We start from the raw sequence: 17,892 nt of genomic DNA, 5'->3' as shown, positions 1-17,892 counted from the left end.
TTGATTATATAAATCGGTTTTCGTTGGAGGTTGTTCTCATTCTCTATTATCAAAAGTGGAGAAAGTTTAGTATAGAGTTGTCACAGTGGTAGGAAGTTTTATGAGTTCCTCTCCAGGGCATACAATTTTGTCTGGAGAAATACTGTTAGATTTTAAAAGGATATGATTAGCATCTAAATGGATATTGTAAGCTATAGCTTATGATACATATTCCTCAATTGAGCAATTTCACAAAATCTTTTTGATGTGAATACTTCTTATCGCTCTATATGATGTTGTTGCTCGGGTCCCAAAGATTTAGTGTGACTCGAAAAATCGAGAGCGTGGGAAGAAAGTCGAAAAGAACTTGCTTGATCTTCATTAGGCTCTGTAATTATATCGAACACTTTTATTACACAAATATTTTGAAAATACTATTCCCATTACGTCTTCTCATGAGTCATGACTCCTTTGGTTCTTTTGTATCGCTTTTATTTATGTCTTCGTTTAGTTGGTACTTTTACTTTGGCCTCTACGGTATTCAAAAGTGTGGAGGAAAGAAATAAAGTTTTACTCATAGACTTTTTTAACTTTCTCTTGGTCGGTATATTTATACGTTTTATGTGCTTTCTTATCACTTTTTTGACAGATTTCGACTTTTAGTCAGTGGCTAGTCGTTTGATAAGGGTAGGGTTAATTTCAATTAAGTTTCTTCTGTCTTTTTTTTTTTTTTTCATGACCTAAAGTTTGCTGATCTTGGCAACGACGATATACCTTTGTTCCAACGATTGATTCAGTAGGAACGACAGCCTTTAAATATTTTTTAAGATTTTTTTTTGTATCTACTTTGTAATTAATTACGATATACCTATTTATAGCCTAAAAATAAGATATCATTATAGGTTTGTATCGTCTATCTCGTCGAAGATTTAACAAATATAGTACATCAGTATGGATTATATAGCTATTCATTAGTGAAAACTAAGGTCACATTTTTTTAAAAGAAATTTGACGATTTTTTCTGAGAAAAGAAGTTAATAAAATCAAAATATTTTTTTATCTATTTTAGACTATTTTTTTAGTTTTGCCTTCTATGGTAAGAGAGGTCCGATCGGAACTAAAAACAATAGCCGAAAAAGCATCGTACGAAGTGTTCAGCAAAAATTTAAAACAGATTTTATTGGCGGCTCCAATAAAAGGAGAAAGAATTTTGGGAATAGATCCAGGCTATCATCACGGATGTAAACTTGCACTTATATCTTCAACGGGGAAAGTTTTGGACCAAGGCGTTATTTTTCCGCATTCCGTGTCTGAAGACAATAGGGATAAGAGTAAGACTATTTTAAAAGATTTGCTGGATCGACACGAGTAAGTTTTCTTGTTTCTTTAATATAATAATTTTATTGTTTATTAGTTCAGTAGCATGATGTGTGTTTAGATGTTACAGTTCCTAGTTTTTGTTTTTGTTCTTTTATTCCTTTTGCCTTTAATTCTCCCTGTCCTCGCACTTCAATTTTTACATAGGATTTTACATAGGAGGATACAAGATTCCTTTTAAGGATTTGAGGACTTCAACAAATAGTCCATCAATCAAAAAATACAGGTTCGATAAAAATAACATCGAAATCGAAGTGAGGAACCAGAAGAGTTGTTCTAAAAAGAAGGCTTTAGCTCATAACGAGCTGAAACACGACTGACAAGAATTATGCAATGATTATATGTAACGATCAGTACGTCAATTTGGACAGCTGAAGCTTTTGCTATATTTTTTGTCTATATCCCATACTTCTGGTCTACACCTTAATACTGGCTAAATCATAGCCTGATTTTTTTTCTTTTCTTTTTGAAGTTTTTAAAAGTTTTTAAAAATTCCTTTAGTGTGAATCCAAGTCACTCTTGTTGTTTAACGCTTGTTTCATATACTTATTTTATATCGTATTTTCTATTTTTATCTCTAAGCCTAGTTTCTTGTCTTTGTAGTTGCTCATTAATAGCCCTTGGTGATGGTAAAGCCAGTAAACAGACGGAAGAATGGTTGTCCCATTTAATAAGGGATAAATATTTCCATCCTAAAGATATTAAGTACACCATTGTCACTGAAGATGGCGCCTCAGTTTATTCATGCAGCGCAGAAGCCAAAAAGGAATTTCCAGACATGGATACTAATATTATTAGTGCAGGTATGTTCGCAAGATTATAGAAGTTAACATATTAGTATTATTATAGAGTAAGATATTGTACTTTTTCTTCTTCGTGTTCAAGTGTCACGTCTTCCTGGAACGTTAACAATCGATTGCATGAACTGTCTGCTGCTACTCTGAATAGTGATCTGTTGGCACCTAGATCTGATCATTTACACATAATTAACGATTCAAAAAGTCAGAATTATTGCCCTACCTACCTATTTATTTACTCTAAAACTTAACATCCTTTAGACGGTCTAAGGTTATAATTTATATTCATAGTTCACTTTTTGAATGATATAAATTGTATTGTATTATAAATAATTATACATATTACAAAATATATGCAATTTATTGACAACGTATGCATACAACTATTACAGAAACATGGTAAACTTCGTGGATTTTGACATGAGCTATGACGTTGTAAACATTTGCGCGGAACTAACTGGCAACAGTGCACTGGGACACTGAAATGAAAACTGAAAACGTCGTGCTTGCTCCTTTGTCGTTCCGTAGAATAAAATTATTCTTATAGCCTAGGAAAAGTAGGTTGAAAATGATATTATTATAATTGTATTGCAAAATATAATTATTGTCCAAATATATGTAGGCAAACTTTGTATTTTAAAATCGCATGTATATAAGCATAAGTAAAAACTTTTTTATTCAGTATGACAAATAAAATTTTATTTAATATTTTATTATTAAAGTAAATCTAGATATAATTATGGCTATCCGGAGATAAGCTAATTTTATTTATTTATTTTTTTTTATTTACAAAAAAAACACGCTTCAACCTAATAAGGTTATTAGCGGAAAGGTAACAATTAATTACACTTTGCTTAGTAAATAAAAGTCTTTTAAAAACAAAAGTAGGTTATATATAGTGTTATAGTTTATTCGTCTTCCGGGTTTGGACCGTGTCATTTGTGAGTGACCCAAAAGTGGGTTCATCTCGACGTTTCGCTACAATTGTATGTAGCTTCTTCAGGAGAACAAAAAAGAAAAAGAAAACAAAAGACAGGAAGATGGGTAGTTAGCAACGGTAACTCAGTTACTCAACGCAACCAGAGGCGAATACTAACTACCAAGATGGGCATTTGGTCACAGTAACTCAACCACTTAACGCAGCCAGAGGTGAAAACCAAATGCCAGGTCAGGGATTCACGTCCAAGGGACAGGGATTCACTCCCCGCCTCTCGACGCGTTAGTGTTCTGAGCTTGGACGTGAATCCCTGTCCTGGCATTTGGTTTTCACCTCTGGCTGCGTTAAGTAGTTGAGTTACTGTGATCAAATGCCCATCTTGGTAGTTAGTATTCGCCTCTGGTTGCGTTGAGTAACTGAGTTACCGTTGCTAACTACCCATCTTCCTGTCTTTTGGTTTCTTTTTCTTTTTTGTTCTCCTGAAGAAGCTACATACAATTGTAGCGAAACGTCGAGATGAACCCACTTTTGGGTCACTCACAAATGACACGGTCCAAACCCGGAAGACGAATAAACTATAATTCTGACTCTGGCCGTGGAAGCCTACGATTTCATTATATATAGTGTTTTTTAAATTTAAAATGTCTTAAACATTTTTGGTAAATGGTATTTAATTCTGTGACGATTGAACTTTTGGCACTTTTCTCTGCTCTTTCATTATTAAAGTTTACAAAATTGCGTAAATCAAACTATAATTTATTGGAGATATTGAACAAATAAATCCAGACTTACCTTACGATCAAGTAAATTAATCCACTGGATACAAAAAATATTTCCACAAGGTATTGTCTATAAAAGTCTTAACTAAACTAAATTAAAAATTAAATATGATCAATAACTACAAACTACGATAAACCTAACTAAAAAGGAAAAAAAAATTACCGCACTATTACAAAATTCGGAGTCGAATCTATCACCATGGAGGACAGTCTAAGAATGAACTTAAAGATCCGTAATTATTAGGGTAGTTAGTAGAACGTTTGTAACATGTAAACTTGTGCACTGCGTCCGTATGACGCATAGCTCTTCTTAAAATCCATTACTTCTAATAGATACATTTTGTTAAATATACAAGCCAGTATAATGAGTTACTATTTCGTGATTAATGTGTTTAAATAACTATTTTAATAAATTCAAATAATTATTATTTTACCATATTTCGTTACATCCCAAGAACATCTAAAAAACTAAAAAGAATTGTTCATATATTTAGCATTGTCATCTTCGAATCGAAGTTCCCATGTGCGTTAAAGGTGACGGCTCCAAGAGCTTACAGTTATTTCTTATATCGTGAAATATGAGATAGTGGTAAAACATAATGTAATGTATTTTAGTATCATTGGCAAGAAGGATTCAAGACCCTTTAGCTGAATTAGTAAAAGTCGAACCCAAACACTTAGGAGTTGGAATGTATCAACATGATCTAAAGAAAAAGACTCTTGAAGAAGCTCTAGACGAAGTCGTGTCTGAGTGCGTTAGTTTTGTTGGAGTTGATTTAAATACTGCATCCCAATGTTTACTCAGGTAAATAATTTAGATTTGTAAATATAATCAACAAGATACTATTTTAAGAATATTATTTCTACAGTTACTTTTCTCAATTATTCGTGTTTAAACTGTGCTAGGAAGCTCCCTAGACGGTCAATGTATTGCACAATAATTTTGATAATCAGCTAATATCGTACACTTTTATTATGTAACTTATTTAGCTCACCATGAAGTTATCTGTTCATTTTAGTGGTTTTAAAAGTTTTTGGTCTGATACCGAAAATAATTTATGGTTTTAAAGAAGTTTTATTTTTCACCATTATCTCCTATTAATACATTTTATCCAGCGGTGTTTTCAACCTTAATTAAAGAGTGGGAATATTGTAAGAGGGTCGTAAAATTTACTTCTTTAAAAGTATGAATGTTAAGCTACGGTTTGTTCGAACAGTGCGCAGCACACAGCATACGGCCTTTTTTTGTTGAGTCGGTTTGTCAGATTCATTCGCATAAATATTCTGTCGCTCTGAAAACAAGTTTAGAAATTAGTTTCACGTTTATCCTCTCAAAGCTTTACGTTTAAAAAAATTAATTCTCGCAAACTTAACGCAATCATTTTATTACTCCAAGACGAGGAGGAAGAAGAGGAGTTGATAACGTTAAATTTAAATAAAATAAATAAAAATGTAAACGAAATTTTTTCATGTCTTAATACAGAAGGTGCTTTTAAATTAATAGTCGAAGAAAGATTGTTTTAAAACGAGGAAAAATTTTGATAATATTTTAGACTTTCCAGGGATTTATTTGGAACTGTCTTACAATTTGTACTAGATCCACTAGTCTTTTATTTTCTACATAGAGAAAATTTAGTAGGCATCACTTAATTATTACAATAATAATAAATATATAAAAATACAATTATAATTTCGGTATAGATGTGTACGCTTTGAGCTCAGCTGAACGTTTGCGTCCAAATCAAATCGCAGTTGATTCCAGCGCACACCGTCGACGTACACGGCTATCGCTCAGCAGTGCGCGCAGCTCAGCAGAACCTAACAAACCGTTATCATAGAAAACCATTTCTTTGATTTTGACGAACGTACGCGGCGTTCGACTGACTGTGAGATATGCGTCGCTCACTGTTCTAACAAACCATAGCTTTAACTGGTCTGCATTAGTTCGAGAACTTATTGTAGGATTTTCAACTACTGCTGTGAATACATTGACTTCGTTTTGATCTTCTAAATTTCAGCAATATTGTTTGTACATGTACTATTAGAAGTCACGGTCCCAGTATTTTCAAACTTTTTTAAAATTCTTTGAATCGTTGTATAACTTGGAATTGGTCTATTGGATATCTTACACTAAATAAAGAACTGCCAGTGGGCGCACTATTGCCTTAATAAGACATATTTAGTACCTATTGTTACTTTCTCCTCAACTGAATACATTTATCCAATTTATTGTTTATTAATGAATAATGTATCTTCAAGATTACAACGTTCATAACGTAGTTAATCAAACTCACATTTAAGAATATCAGAATAAAAATTTTATTTCGTTCATTTATTTTTTAAATAAAATAAGCTGCTCATGACGAATATACACTTTTTTATATCAAATTAAAGCTATATTTTTATACAACATTGTTCTGAAGCTTTTTTCTTGTGGCTTTTTAATGCAATTACTATTTTTATTGGGAATAAGCTACAATTTAAGTTTAAAATAAGTTTGTTTTTCAGTTATTTGATTTTCAGTTCGGAAATTGTTTTCAAAATACAAAACATTCATAAATTATCAAAAAACAAATTTTGTTTTTTGATACTAGTAAAAAATTATTCTAATAATTTAATTTTATTTGACTTATTCATATTGACAATTCAGACATATATTATACATTTTAAAGTAGACGACTAGTTCATTCGATTACATAAAATCAACTTTAACTTGAGAATACCCGCCAGGAAGATCATAGCATGTGACTCGTCTTTAAAAGATGCGATGATGGCAGTAAAATTCAAAAAAAACCTCATAATACTATCCCGACATTAAGTATTGGGTCTTAAATTTAGTTTACTCTCAATAAACACCAAACTCTGATTTTATATTTATTTTATTTAAAAATATAAATGAGGTATTCTCGATATGTTGTATAATGTAATTGACTTACTAATAGTGCTATTTTATTTTTATTGATTTCATTCTTTAATATGAGTAACCAGATCCTACTGAATTCTGCCAATGAATTTGCGACGCAATTGATCTCATTTAGCATTATTATAGTCGCTTCTGTGATTTTTCTCTTTTTATCATGTTTTTTTAGGACTATGCTTAAATCGTCCCGTTGAACCCCATGTTCATTTTTTCAAGCGTGTTTACATATTTGAGATCTATCAAATTCTCTATTTTTAATATAAGATTGATGTTCACTTATTCTGACCTTTAATGGTCTTGATGTTTCACCTAAATAAAAATGTTCGCATTCACAAATATTCTATAAATACAATTCTTTGTTCTTTCTTGTTCATTATTAGATTTAGTTTTAGATAAAATAGATATCAATTTGTTTGTTGTTTTGAACGTTGTTGAAATGTTGAAATTATTTCTTACCCTTACTCTAAAAATCGTTTTATGTATGGTATTGATATTTTCCTCGAATTCTTCCTTGTGGATGTTGTAGGATCCCGTTCTAAGTTGTTCTGTTCCATTCTGTCGATCCTTGAAAATTCCGTAAATTTATAAATGAAAAAGGATAATCGTTTTTTAATAAAACAAACATTAACAAATATTTCTCCTCTAAAAACGAATTTTATAAATATATTTTTAAATAAAGAATATTAATATTTTAAATGTGTAATTAATTTTATATTTGATAAGGAAAGGTTTTATGAAAGGAATAAACACTTATTTAAAAGGAGGGAGACAACTTGAACTCAATAAAGATATACTTGCTTAAGTTGTCTGAGTATAGTACCTATAACTCTCATTTATTTTAAATTAAAATATAAAAAATAAGTATTCAATAATATATTCACATTCTGATGCATAACATTGTTGAATAAAACGTCTCCTAAAATTTAAACCTTGTTCCACATCATTAACATTTCTATTTACGGGCACATCAATATTTTCTAGAAAATCATCATCACTATCATTATTTTCCTGTAAACATATATTGCAGAGTACTGCTGTAGCACTTATTATTGCAAGATATGTATTTAATTTTATTTGTAGACTTCATTGCAGACAGGGAAACCATATTTTCCAGGTTCTAAATAGCCTTTTGGCAACATTTCTTACATGTGCACTATTATATTTATTTTGTTGATCATTACCTAAAAATATATATCAATCAAATAACCTATTTTTTTGTTTAGTCCATTGTCAATAAATACCTTGCTTTAATACTGGAGTAAGTAGATAGTGCCTGCGCTGCATGCATATTCGCTATTCATAATAATTCACCTATTAATAATTCTGGAATTTGTCCTCTTTCCATTCTAACTCTTAATCAATTCTGATCAAATATTAAGCTGCCATGAGTTAATCCTGGATGTTGAACAACAATATCCATAAATAATCGCAAAAAACAAAAAAAAATATTGTATTGGAACCGAATTGGAAAAAAATATAAATATAAACAAACAAGTTAGGTTAGGATCCCGTGCTCAAGGCAGGTCGATCCGATGCTTGAGCACGAGTTGTCATTTTTGTGTACTCAAGCTCGATTTCGTGCTTGAGATCCGTTTATAAAACACAAAAACGACTCAAATTCGACCTCAAGCATCGACCGATACTTGAGTACCGACTATAAATATGGGCATTAGACTAGAAACAATAAATCATAAAATAAAAATATTGACAATTTTAATATTGTTAATATCTAACTTTATTGCGAACCAAACGCAACCCGTTATACACATTCTGCACTACATGCAGCCTAACTTTTACACTAATATTCTGGCAAATTATTGTATTTTTACAAAATGTTGGACTGTGTTTAGTTCGTAGAACAATTTAAACATTTGATTTAACAGCTTTTATTTCTTTACAAATAGTTCTTATGACTTCTGATATAAAATAATTAGGAAAGCATGAATTCAGTAGTTAAGAATTTCCCATTGAGTTTACTATGACCCGTTTTACGATTCTTCACCCGGTATACATATACATATATACGTATACTCATCCACACGTGCATATACAGCATAAGGGTAGTACTATGATATGTATTAGATGAAATATTGTATTTATGATCTGTGATCTGTATTAGATGAAATATTGTATTTAAGATCTGTGTTAATTAATTGACTTCCTCCCGATTTTAGGCGTATAGCAGGAATAACAGACAAAAGAGCAACAGAAATCATCAAGTTTAGAGAGAAAAACGGCGCATTTATTTGTCGCGATCAGCTTCTGAAAGTACCTGGGATCGGTCCAAAGGCATTTGAACAATGTGCGGGTTTTTTGAGGATTGTACCAACTAACGCAGCATCTCCTTCCAAACTTAGTAAAAGCTACAAAACTACAAAATTGGACCAAACCATTATTCATCCGGAATCCTATGATCTTACCAAAAAACTTCTGAAGTCTCTAAAATTAACTGAAGATCACATCGGCGAGGAAACATTAATACAAGGGGTCCAGACTATCAAGAGTGAGTTACCTGAAGTGTGTCAGAAGTTGGATACGAATGTGGAAACTCTTAACCTTATAATTGATGCCTTGGAAAAACCGTTGAACTACGACTTTAGAACAGAAAGTTCTCAGAATACATTCTTCGCTGTCGAACTCAAAGATTTTGACGATGTTTCTATGGGTGACAAGATGGTGGGAAGGGTGAAAAATGTTACGCACTTCGGTTGCTTTGTCGATATAGGTATGTATTTATAAATTTGTAGTAAATTGTACATTTAAATAGGATTTAAAATATATACATACACACACACACACACACACACCAATTTGGTTTGCAGAAGTTTTTGTCGTATATTTTCTATATAACCTACACTTCTGGGTCTACACGCTAATACTAGCTAAAGCATAGCCTGCTTTTTCCTTTTTTTTTTGTGAATTTTCTACTTTTCAAAGTTGAATGTACGCTGATTATATTTCTTCGTTTTTAATTTAGAGCTGTTTCATCTGCTTAGAGCAGAATACTTTTACCTAGTATGTTTAAATTTTAAAGATACTACTACTATATGTCGGTTTATAACGTTCTCCGCCGTTTTCCGACTTTCAAGCGCCACTGCGCCCGGTTGTTCCATAGGTCTCTGTCTATGTTTCTTTCTCTCACCATCTTCTGTATGCCTTCTCTCGAACTTGTTCGCGATCGGTGTACCTCGTTTTCTCTGGTCTTCTGGTATTTTAGTATTTCTTTTGGTATTCGTTGTTCATCCATCTCTATAGTCAATTCTACGCTCAAGCTTTGCTACTTTCCTACTCTTTGTAAAATATCCCTCAATCGTGGTTCTCAAAAATGAGAAACCTGATCAACGTTGAATTCTATATACCGATTTCTCTTCTGAGCCGTCTAGACAAGACCTATAAAAGCTGAAATCATTTTCCTTGTGGAATCTATAAAAAGCCTCCTTAAACAAAAAACAGAATCCTAATTTATGATAATACGTTACTACACGGACCGCTAATTACACGGTCCTCTCGAAATAGCGTTCGATCGAGTACAGTATCAAATCAACAGAGTTGAAGAATAGGGCTTAAAATAAAGTTTCACTCAGTGAGATAAAATCCCAACCTATAACATTCAGTAGCACACGTAAAAGGATATCAGCCAGTCCTCGCCTAACCCTTTACGGAAAATGACAATATTTCATCCTAACTCCTCTGAACAAAATGGTCAGCGAGATAAGAACACAAATGGATTTCTCAGAAGAATATCTCAAAGGAGTGACGCTTATGACCTTTAAATAAAAAATAACGGAAACAATCAGAGAGACGGGAACTTCGGTTGCACACGCTGTCTCCGCTCTAAATATTGAGCCAGATTATATCCCGAGGAGAAGAGACTCTGAATCAATTATTAAAAAACGCCTATTTGCAGCTCAGAATATGAAGATCAGGAAAGAAGCAAATTAGTTGCTAAGTCGTGGACCAAAGAAAACAATACAAAACTGCAGAAACTGGTGAAAATTTTAGTACGGTAAAGGGCAGAGGCGTAGTTATGAGTCGAATGGCTTAATGTTTAATAAATTATAACATACTCCTCCTCGGTGGACAATCCCGGATTTCGACGACAATTTTGATGTAAAGAAAACTAATACAAAAAGGTAAAAGACATATCTTAGTAATTGTTTTAATAATAATACCTTCTTTGGTACCTTATCTTACCTTCAAAGGTAAGTTGAGCGTTGTCCATCAAACGGTACAGATAGTTATTTGATGCTTTTAACGGCTGCTTCCCAAATACCACCCCAGTGAGGACTATGCGGGGAATTAGTTTCCATAGGAACTTAATTTCAGAAGCAAATATCCTTATTATTTGGTCAAGGATATTACCATATTTCTATATGGAAAAGACCAGAGTTGACACGAGTCTCTTTTTGTTGGTCATAGTAATGTGACGATTGACGATCACGCCATACCCCGTTTAGATCAGTCATTGCCGCTTTTGCTGGTTTTATGCGTCTTCGAACTGTGGGTTCACAACTACCTGTGTTATTACCTACAGTTCCAAGATATTTCATAGAGGAGACTACGGGGTGCGACCGCAATAATTGTGGTTTCAGGAAAGTGTTATTGGCGATCAATAATCATGATTCTGATTCTGTAGTAGTTAAACCTAAGTCCCAACTGAGCAATATCTACCTGGAGTTTTTTTAATTTGTTAGTAATTTCTTCTGCAGTAGAGACTAGAAGTGTAGTGTTGTCTGCGAAACGCAAGTTAGATCTCTTGATACCGCCTAGGTTTACTCCTCAACCCTCTGAACTATCCAAAACTTTGCGTATTTTGAACTCTGTATAGATGTATACAGAATCTCTGACTGAAGCATTTCGGTCGTTAAGAGCATCTGCACACAGAATGGGACTAAATATAAATGTTCAAAAGACCAAATATATGTGTTGCACTAGGTCAAGCAACCCGACACCTACACGAATAATAATTGATGACCTAGAACTGGAAGGTGTTGACACCTTCATATACTTAGGGTCGCTGCCAACCAAAGATAACAACGTCAGTGAAGAAGTCAAAAGAAGAATAGTGCTCAGAAGAAGACAGATGGCCTCAAAAATGCCTAGAAAAATTAAACTGACTGTATACAAAACACTTATAAGACCAGTGCTAATATATGGTTCAGAAACTTGGACACTAACACAGAATGACCAAGAATTGCTCAAACGTTTTGAGCAAAAAATACTAAGACGAATATATGGAGGCATAAAAGAACAAGGTTGTGGCGCAGGTGTTACAATTTTGAGTTGTATAGAAGATTTGGAGAACCTGACATTGTAAACTTCATTAAGGTAGCACGCCTCAGATGGATAGGTCATGTAATCAGACGAGAGGAAGATGCCATAGTCAGAAAAGTTTTTGACCGAAGGGGGCCGATCGGAAAACGAAGAAGAGGAAGACGGAGACTTAGGTACCAAGACAACCTAGAAAATGATTTGAAGTCTATCGGAATTAGAGCATGGAGAAGAGTTGCCAGAGACAGGGGCGAATGGAGGATTGTTCTGAAGACGGCTTTGGCTCATAAAGAGCTGTAACGCCACTGATGATGATGATAGATGTACACATATATTTTTTATTAAAAATAGCCACAATCAATATGCATCAATTGCATCACTCCACTAAAACATTTCCTGCTAACTGCTCTTACTCCAGGAAAGGAATAAGTTTCAGTAAAATCACAGCTGAACTCAAAACCATCTTGAACTTGATATTTCAATAATGTTAAATTATTTAAAAGATATAAAATTTGAAAAAACTATTTAATGTAATAAAACTCCAAGCCTTGTGTATGCAATCACATGAATAACTCTGCATGATTCATGTGGAATAACTATATAAATAAAAAAAGTGGGTGTATACTAGTTCGCTCCCGCGGTCAGATTTTAATACCCCACAGAAAAGGGGCATAGGTAAATTCGCTCCGGCCATATATTTCTTAGAAAAGATATTTGAATAATGTCTTCTCAAACTTTGTATTTACCTATTAATACAACACTACCATCATTGTTTAAAAAAGAATGAGTCTTCTTTAAACAATGCTTCTTTCGTGATTGAACAATGATTCGAAACTATATAACACTTCTTCTTCAAGTGCCATCTTCGTTCCGAAGGTTGGCGATCATCGGGGCTATACGTATTTTCGAAACTGCTGACCGAAACAATTCGTTGTTGCTACAGCTATACAGCTCCCGTAGATTTTTTAGCCAGGAGTTTCGTCTTCTTCCTATATAACACTACTTCTTACTTAAAAAAATATTAAAATTATAACGATAATATCACTAAAGTATTATGATGTTAGACCTCATATTCCCCTGTTCAATATTTGATTGGGTTTTTCCGTATCAGAAGTTGCAATTGATATATTTCTTTGTAAAGATTGGTAGGTAATTAGTAGTCTACCTGCAATTTTATGATAAGAAATAGAAGTGGGCAAAATAACGCAAAAGATGGAAAACATATTAAGTTGTGAGATAAATAGAAATGAAACTAGTGAGATGGAAAATTTAGCGATAGAACCTATAAATTTACATTTCATTTATTGTTTCCCACCTTTAGACGTAAGAGTTTGGAAACTACCGCTGTGACAGTGACAGTTTTAGTTGACATCCTCATCTGATACGTCTAAAGATGGGAAACAGTGAATAGAATGTAAATTTATAGGTTTCTATCGCTAAATTTCTCATCTCTACTAGTTTCATCTCTTCTATCTTACAACTTCATATGTTTTCGATCGTTTGCGTTATTTTGCCGGTTATTAGCGCGCTTATCACTGTATTTATGTAAATATGTAACTACCAATATTTGATATAATTTCTAATATAAAATACAAAGGCCGCAGTACCTATTTTCCTGGTGTTAATTTTCCTAGAACTTAACAGATAAATACTTAATCAGCTTGACCACGGGAGCGAACTAGGTTATGGTTTTCGGAGCAAACTAGTATGTAATTAAGAGGATTTTTTGACCTTGGGAGCGAACTAGTGTGCTCCGAAAAAAGTTGTTTCCACAAAATACATATACTAAAGTTTATTATCTTTTTTAGGAATTTCACGGGATGGCTTAATTCATTCTAGTAAAATGAATGGCTTGGATTTGCAAATAGGGGACCGTGTCAATTGCGTAGTCATTTTAGTCGACAAATTGAGACAGAGAATTGGATTAAAAGCTATATCCAAGCAGTGATATTTTTAAATCGTATTTGTTTTGTATTTTGTAGGTTCAATTATATGTTTATAATTTTTTTTCTAATATACAAAAGTTTCAATCGGTATTAATGGATGTGAGGATTTGATCATGGTTGTTTGTCGCTTATGGCTTTTCTTATTTATTTTATGCATAAATATTTTCTTTGTCAAATAGTTCATGAATGTTCTGAAAAACTGAAGGTATAGTAGGTGTATAAAGGATGCCAACGTTAGATCAACAAGTTGGCAAACATTTTAGAAAGATTCGGAGAGATTAATAAAAAACCATAGGATGTAGGATCTTAAATAGACGCATCTCTTCGTTCTATTAAGAGATCAATATTATTCTTGAATATAAAAATAAAAAAACATATTATCATGTAGTGCTACAACAATGGGTGGGTCTTAAAGTATGTAACATGTATTAGAACATCTTCCAAAACACAACTCGTCGATGAAGGGCACAGATTTTCATTCAAACTCGAAAGACAGTCTTTCGAGTTTGTGCACATTCGTGAGTGGCCTCTTAAAAAAATGCTGTGACCTCAAATTGAGCTTATAAGGTCTTCGACGTGAAGTTTTTACTGAAATCACAGTTTTTATTGCATTAAATACTTGTCTTTCGTGATTTTAGAGCTATTTGATGTCCTGAGTAGGTACTGGACAGTTAATGACAGTTAATGAATATCGTTTTGTGAATTCTCTTCACGATATTTGTCATCGTGAGGTTAATGAGAGTTTTGAGTATGTTTTGTAAATATCATGTAAGCAATTTTGTTTGTTTATCCCGAGTGTGTGTTTTACGTAATGTTCTACGTATTTGAAACAGTTTAAGAGCGTTGATATTATGTATAGTTTGTTTTCACATCTGTAGCTTTATGTTCCATAAAAAAATAGATTATTAAATAGGCAATACAAATCTTTAAGTAATGTTGTCGAATATTTAAGTTTTTTTAATATCTAATAAATGTTTTGGACCTATGGATATTTAGATTCTACAAATAAAACATAATAATTAAAAGCTATTTTTGAAACAGTATTCTTGAATTTTGAAAATTGGATATGTATTTTGTCACAAATGTTATGTATGTAATATATTTGATGAATAATATTTTTTCAGTAAACAGTTTTGTTTTATTTTCTAAGATATTCTAGTATTTAAGAGGAGAATAACTTTCTTCGATGTAAACTTGTTAAATGGTATGTATAATAAAGGACGGCAAGGAACAAGGAGGGACCATGATAGCGTGTTCTCTCGTGAAGTATATATTGCATATTTTTAGGAATAAGAAAAATATTACTTATCTCATTGGAAGATCAGTGAATGCCGCATGTTTCCAAGCGTTTTTAATATATATATATATATATATATATATATATATATATATATATATATATATATATATATATATATATATATATATATATTAAAAACGCTTGGAGTACACATCAAAACACATATGAAAATACAAGAGTATCAGCTAGTAGAACTCACCGGTATACATTAATTAATACATAAACTTGACTGCTCATTGCTATATTTTATCTAATGGATTTGATAAAAAACCAAACAAATCTGAAAAAAATCGAAAGATAGTATCCAAATATTTTTTTGGGAAATATTTACTGGTGTAATAAACATTTTTGCTTATAAAACTATAAATAAATCTAAAAAAAATAAGTTCAATTATTTAAATTAGTTTTCTTGGAAATTCATCATTGTCACGATTGGGTTTTCCAGTCGATAGCACCGTTTCCAGTCTTAGCATCATGTGTTACACCGTCTATCCACCTTAACTTTGGTCTGTTCCGTCTTCTTACTCCCACCGGCTGCGCTGTTAAAATCATTTTTATCATGTTCGGCTCTGGGGCCCGGACTACATTTTTGCTTGATTATAGTGGTCTTTTTTTTTCTACCAAACTTATGTTTGTAGATTAAAGTTATATCTACGTCTGCATATTCTGTTTTCATAGATCGCTTTGAATATTTTTCGGAATGCCTTTCTTTCAAAAATCGATAGAGATGGGGCTCGTCGGTTTTGGTTAGAGTCCATGCCTCTGATATTTATGTAAGATCGGGTACTTTTAATGTTCTATATAGTCTTATTATACGTTTATTAGCTAAGTACTTTGATAGACCATGATAACACCAATTTCCAATTATGATCCTTCTTTTTATTTTCCCTGATGTGTTTTTAAGGTTCTATTTTTATCTTTGCTTGTTGAAAACCTATATTTGCTCTTATAGTGCGGTTGGCTTATCCGGAGGCACCAGATAATATTTTTGAATTGCTGTAGATACCTGCGTCAATTGGCTGAGAGACAGTGAACTGCAGAAAGCTTTACAACAAGCAAGACACAAAGTTTTAGATGAAGCACTCGCTATTAATTAATAGTTCGTAACACGATATCGAAAAGATGCGATGGCGACGTAGTACACATTCAGCGTAATTGCAAGAAAATAATACAACAGTCGGAAAAACTAGAACGAATACAAGAATATGATTACGAGATTTTATCACGGTAACATAAGTGCAGGAATATATCTACCTAGACCAAATTCTGAAACTTGACAAAGATAACCAAAGTGCGGAAATCACCAGAAGAGCAAGACTGGCATGAGCAGGATTCGGAAAACTCAGATGTTTAAGAACAGCAAAATATCTCGATAATTAAGGAGCAAAGTGTTCAACCAGTGCATCCTTCGTATCATGACATATGAATGTCAAACCTTGACCCTAACCAAGGCAAATATGAATAAACCAGCCACAACAGAAAGAGCAATGTTGGTTACACGACTGTCAGAAAAAGAGGAACGTTTGCAGGTTACATTGCTAGGCAAAAAGACCAACGTTGGAACGGTACAATACAACATTAGAGACTTTACAAAGGTAGACGACCAAGAGGAAGACCTCAAACGAGATGAGTGGATGACATCAAAAGAATAGCCGGAACAAATTGGAAGTATATTACTCAGGACAGAGATCGATGAAAGGAGTTCCAGCCATAGTGAGAGGTTTATGTCCAAAAAATGAATGATAGAAGGCTAAGAAAAAGATTACGAGATTGAACACAGGACTGGAAGTGTTAATTCAAATGCTGATGCTCTTTAGACACGGCCATGTAGTGCAAATTGTAATCATTATCTTAAATTATGGCAGTCTCAACAGCTACAAAAAGCAGGTGATCCATGTATATAAAGAGTATTGGATTGGATGCGTCGAGGTGAGATACCTTCTTGGTAAGACATTAGTAAATGTAGTCCGGAAGTCAGATCGTACTAGAGCCAATGGAATTGTCTGGTACTAAAAGATGATCTGTACAGACCTTTGAGAACTATAATGGTACAGAATCTAAGCTTCAGTTGATTGTACCTAAAATTAAAGAATCAGAAGTGTTGCGTCAGTTGTCTGGCGGTGGATGCATTGGTATTACGCATACTCTGCAAGAGGTTCCAGGACGGTTCTATTGAGTGAACTATATATCCTGGTAGCATGGGTTATTTTACGAAATGGACTGAGGCCTATACGATACGAAATCAAGAAGATCGACTGCGATCAAGGGCGAAACTTTCGAGTCAGTTCTATTCCAAAACATTTGTAAACTGATTAATGCCAATAAAACCAGAACGACACCCTTATATCCTCAATCAGATGGAATGGTCGAGAAGATAAACCAAACAATTCAAAGCATATTAATTTATTCCTAATGGCCTACCGCTCGGCCGTGAATGGATTTACAGGCCAGACTCCAACCTGCTTGATGTTGGGTTGTGAAGTTCGTTTCCCCTGCGACCTAGAGTTTAGCTGCAGACCTTCCAAAGAACATGTTGCAAGCGAAGAATATGTCGGCCGCCTGACGTTAAGAATGCACAACATTCAT

At 33.2% G+C, this 17,892-nt stretch overlaps 1 protein-coding gene across 1 annotated transcript in view; it reads left to right on the top strand.

Annotated features, from left to right (window-relative positions):
• The window catches only part of LOC140432329 (uncharacterized protein YdcI), a 75,869-nt gene extending 60,735 nt beyond the window's left edge, over positions 1–15,134 (top strand). Inside the window, exons 12-16 of the mRNA XM_072520159.1 lie at positions 1,062–1,347; positions 1,960–2,159; positions 4,485–4,674; positions 8,964–9,514; positions 13,869–15,134. Coding sequence (XP_072376260.1) covers positions 1,062–1,347; positions 1,960–2,159; positions 4,485–4,674; positions 8,964–9,514; positions 13,869–14,008 — 1,367 coding nt within the window. The 3' untranslated portion in view covers positions 14,009–15,134. The remainder of the gene's footprint in view (positions 1–1,061; positions 1,348–1,959; positions 2,160–4,484; positions 4,675–8,963; positions 9,515–13,868) is intronic.
• Positions 15,135–17,892: the final 2,758 nt, after the last annotated feature.

Source organism: Diabrotica undecimpunctata, chromosome 1 (genome assembly GCF_040954645.1).
Source record: "Diabrotica undecimpunctata isolate CICGRU chromosome 1, icDiaUnde3, whole genome shotgun sequence".
Classification (NCBI taxonomy): Eukaryota; Metazoa; Arthropoda; class Insecta; order Coleoptera; family Chrysomelidae; genus Diabrotica; species Diabrotica undecimpunctata.
This window is presented reverse-complemented; position numbering and strand designations above follow the sequence as displayed.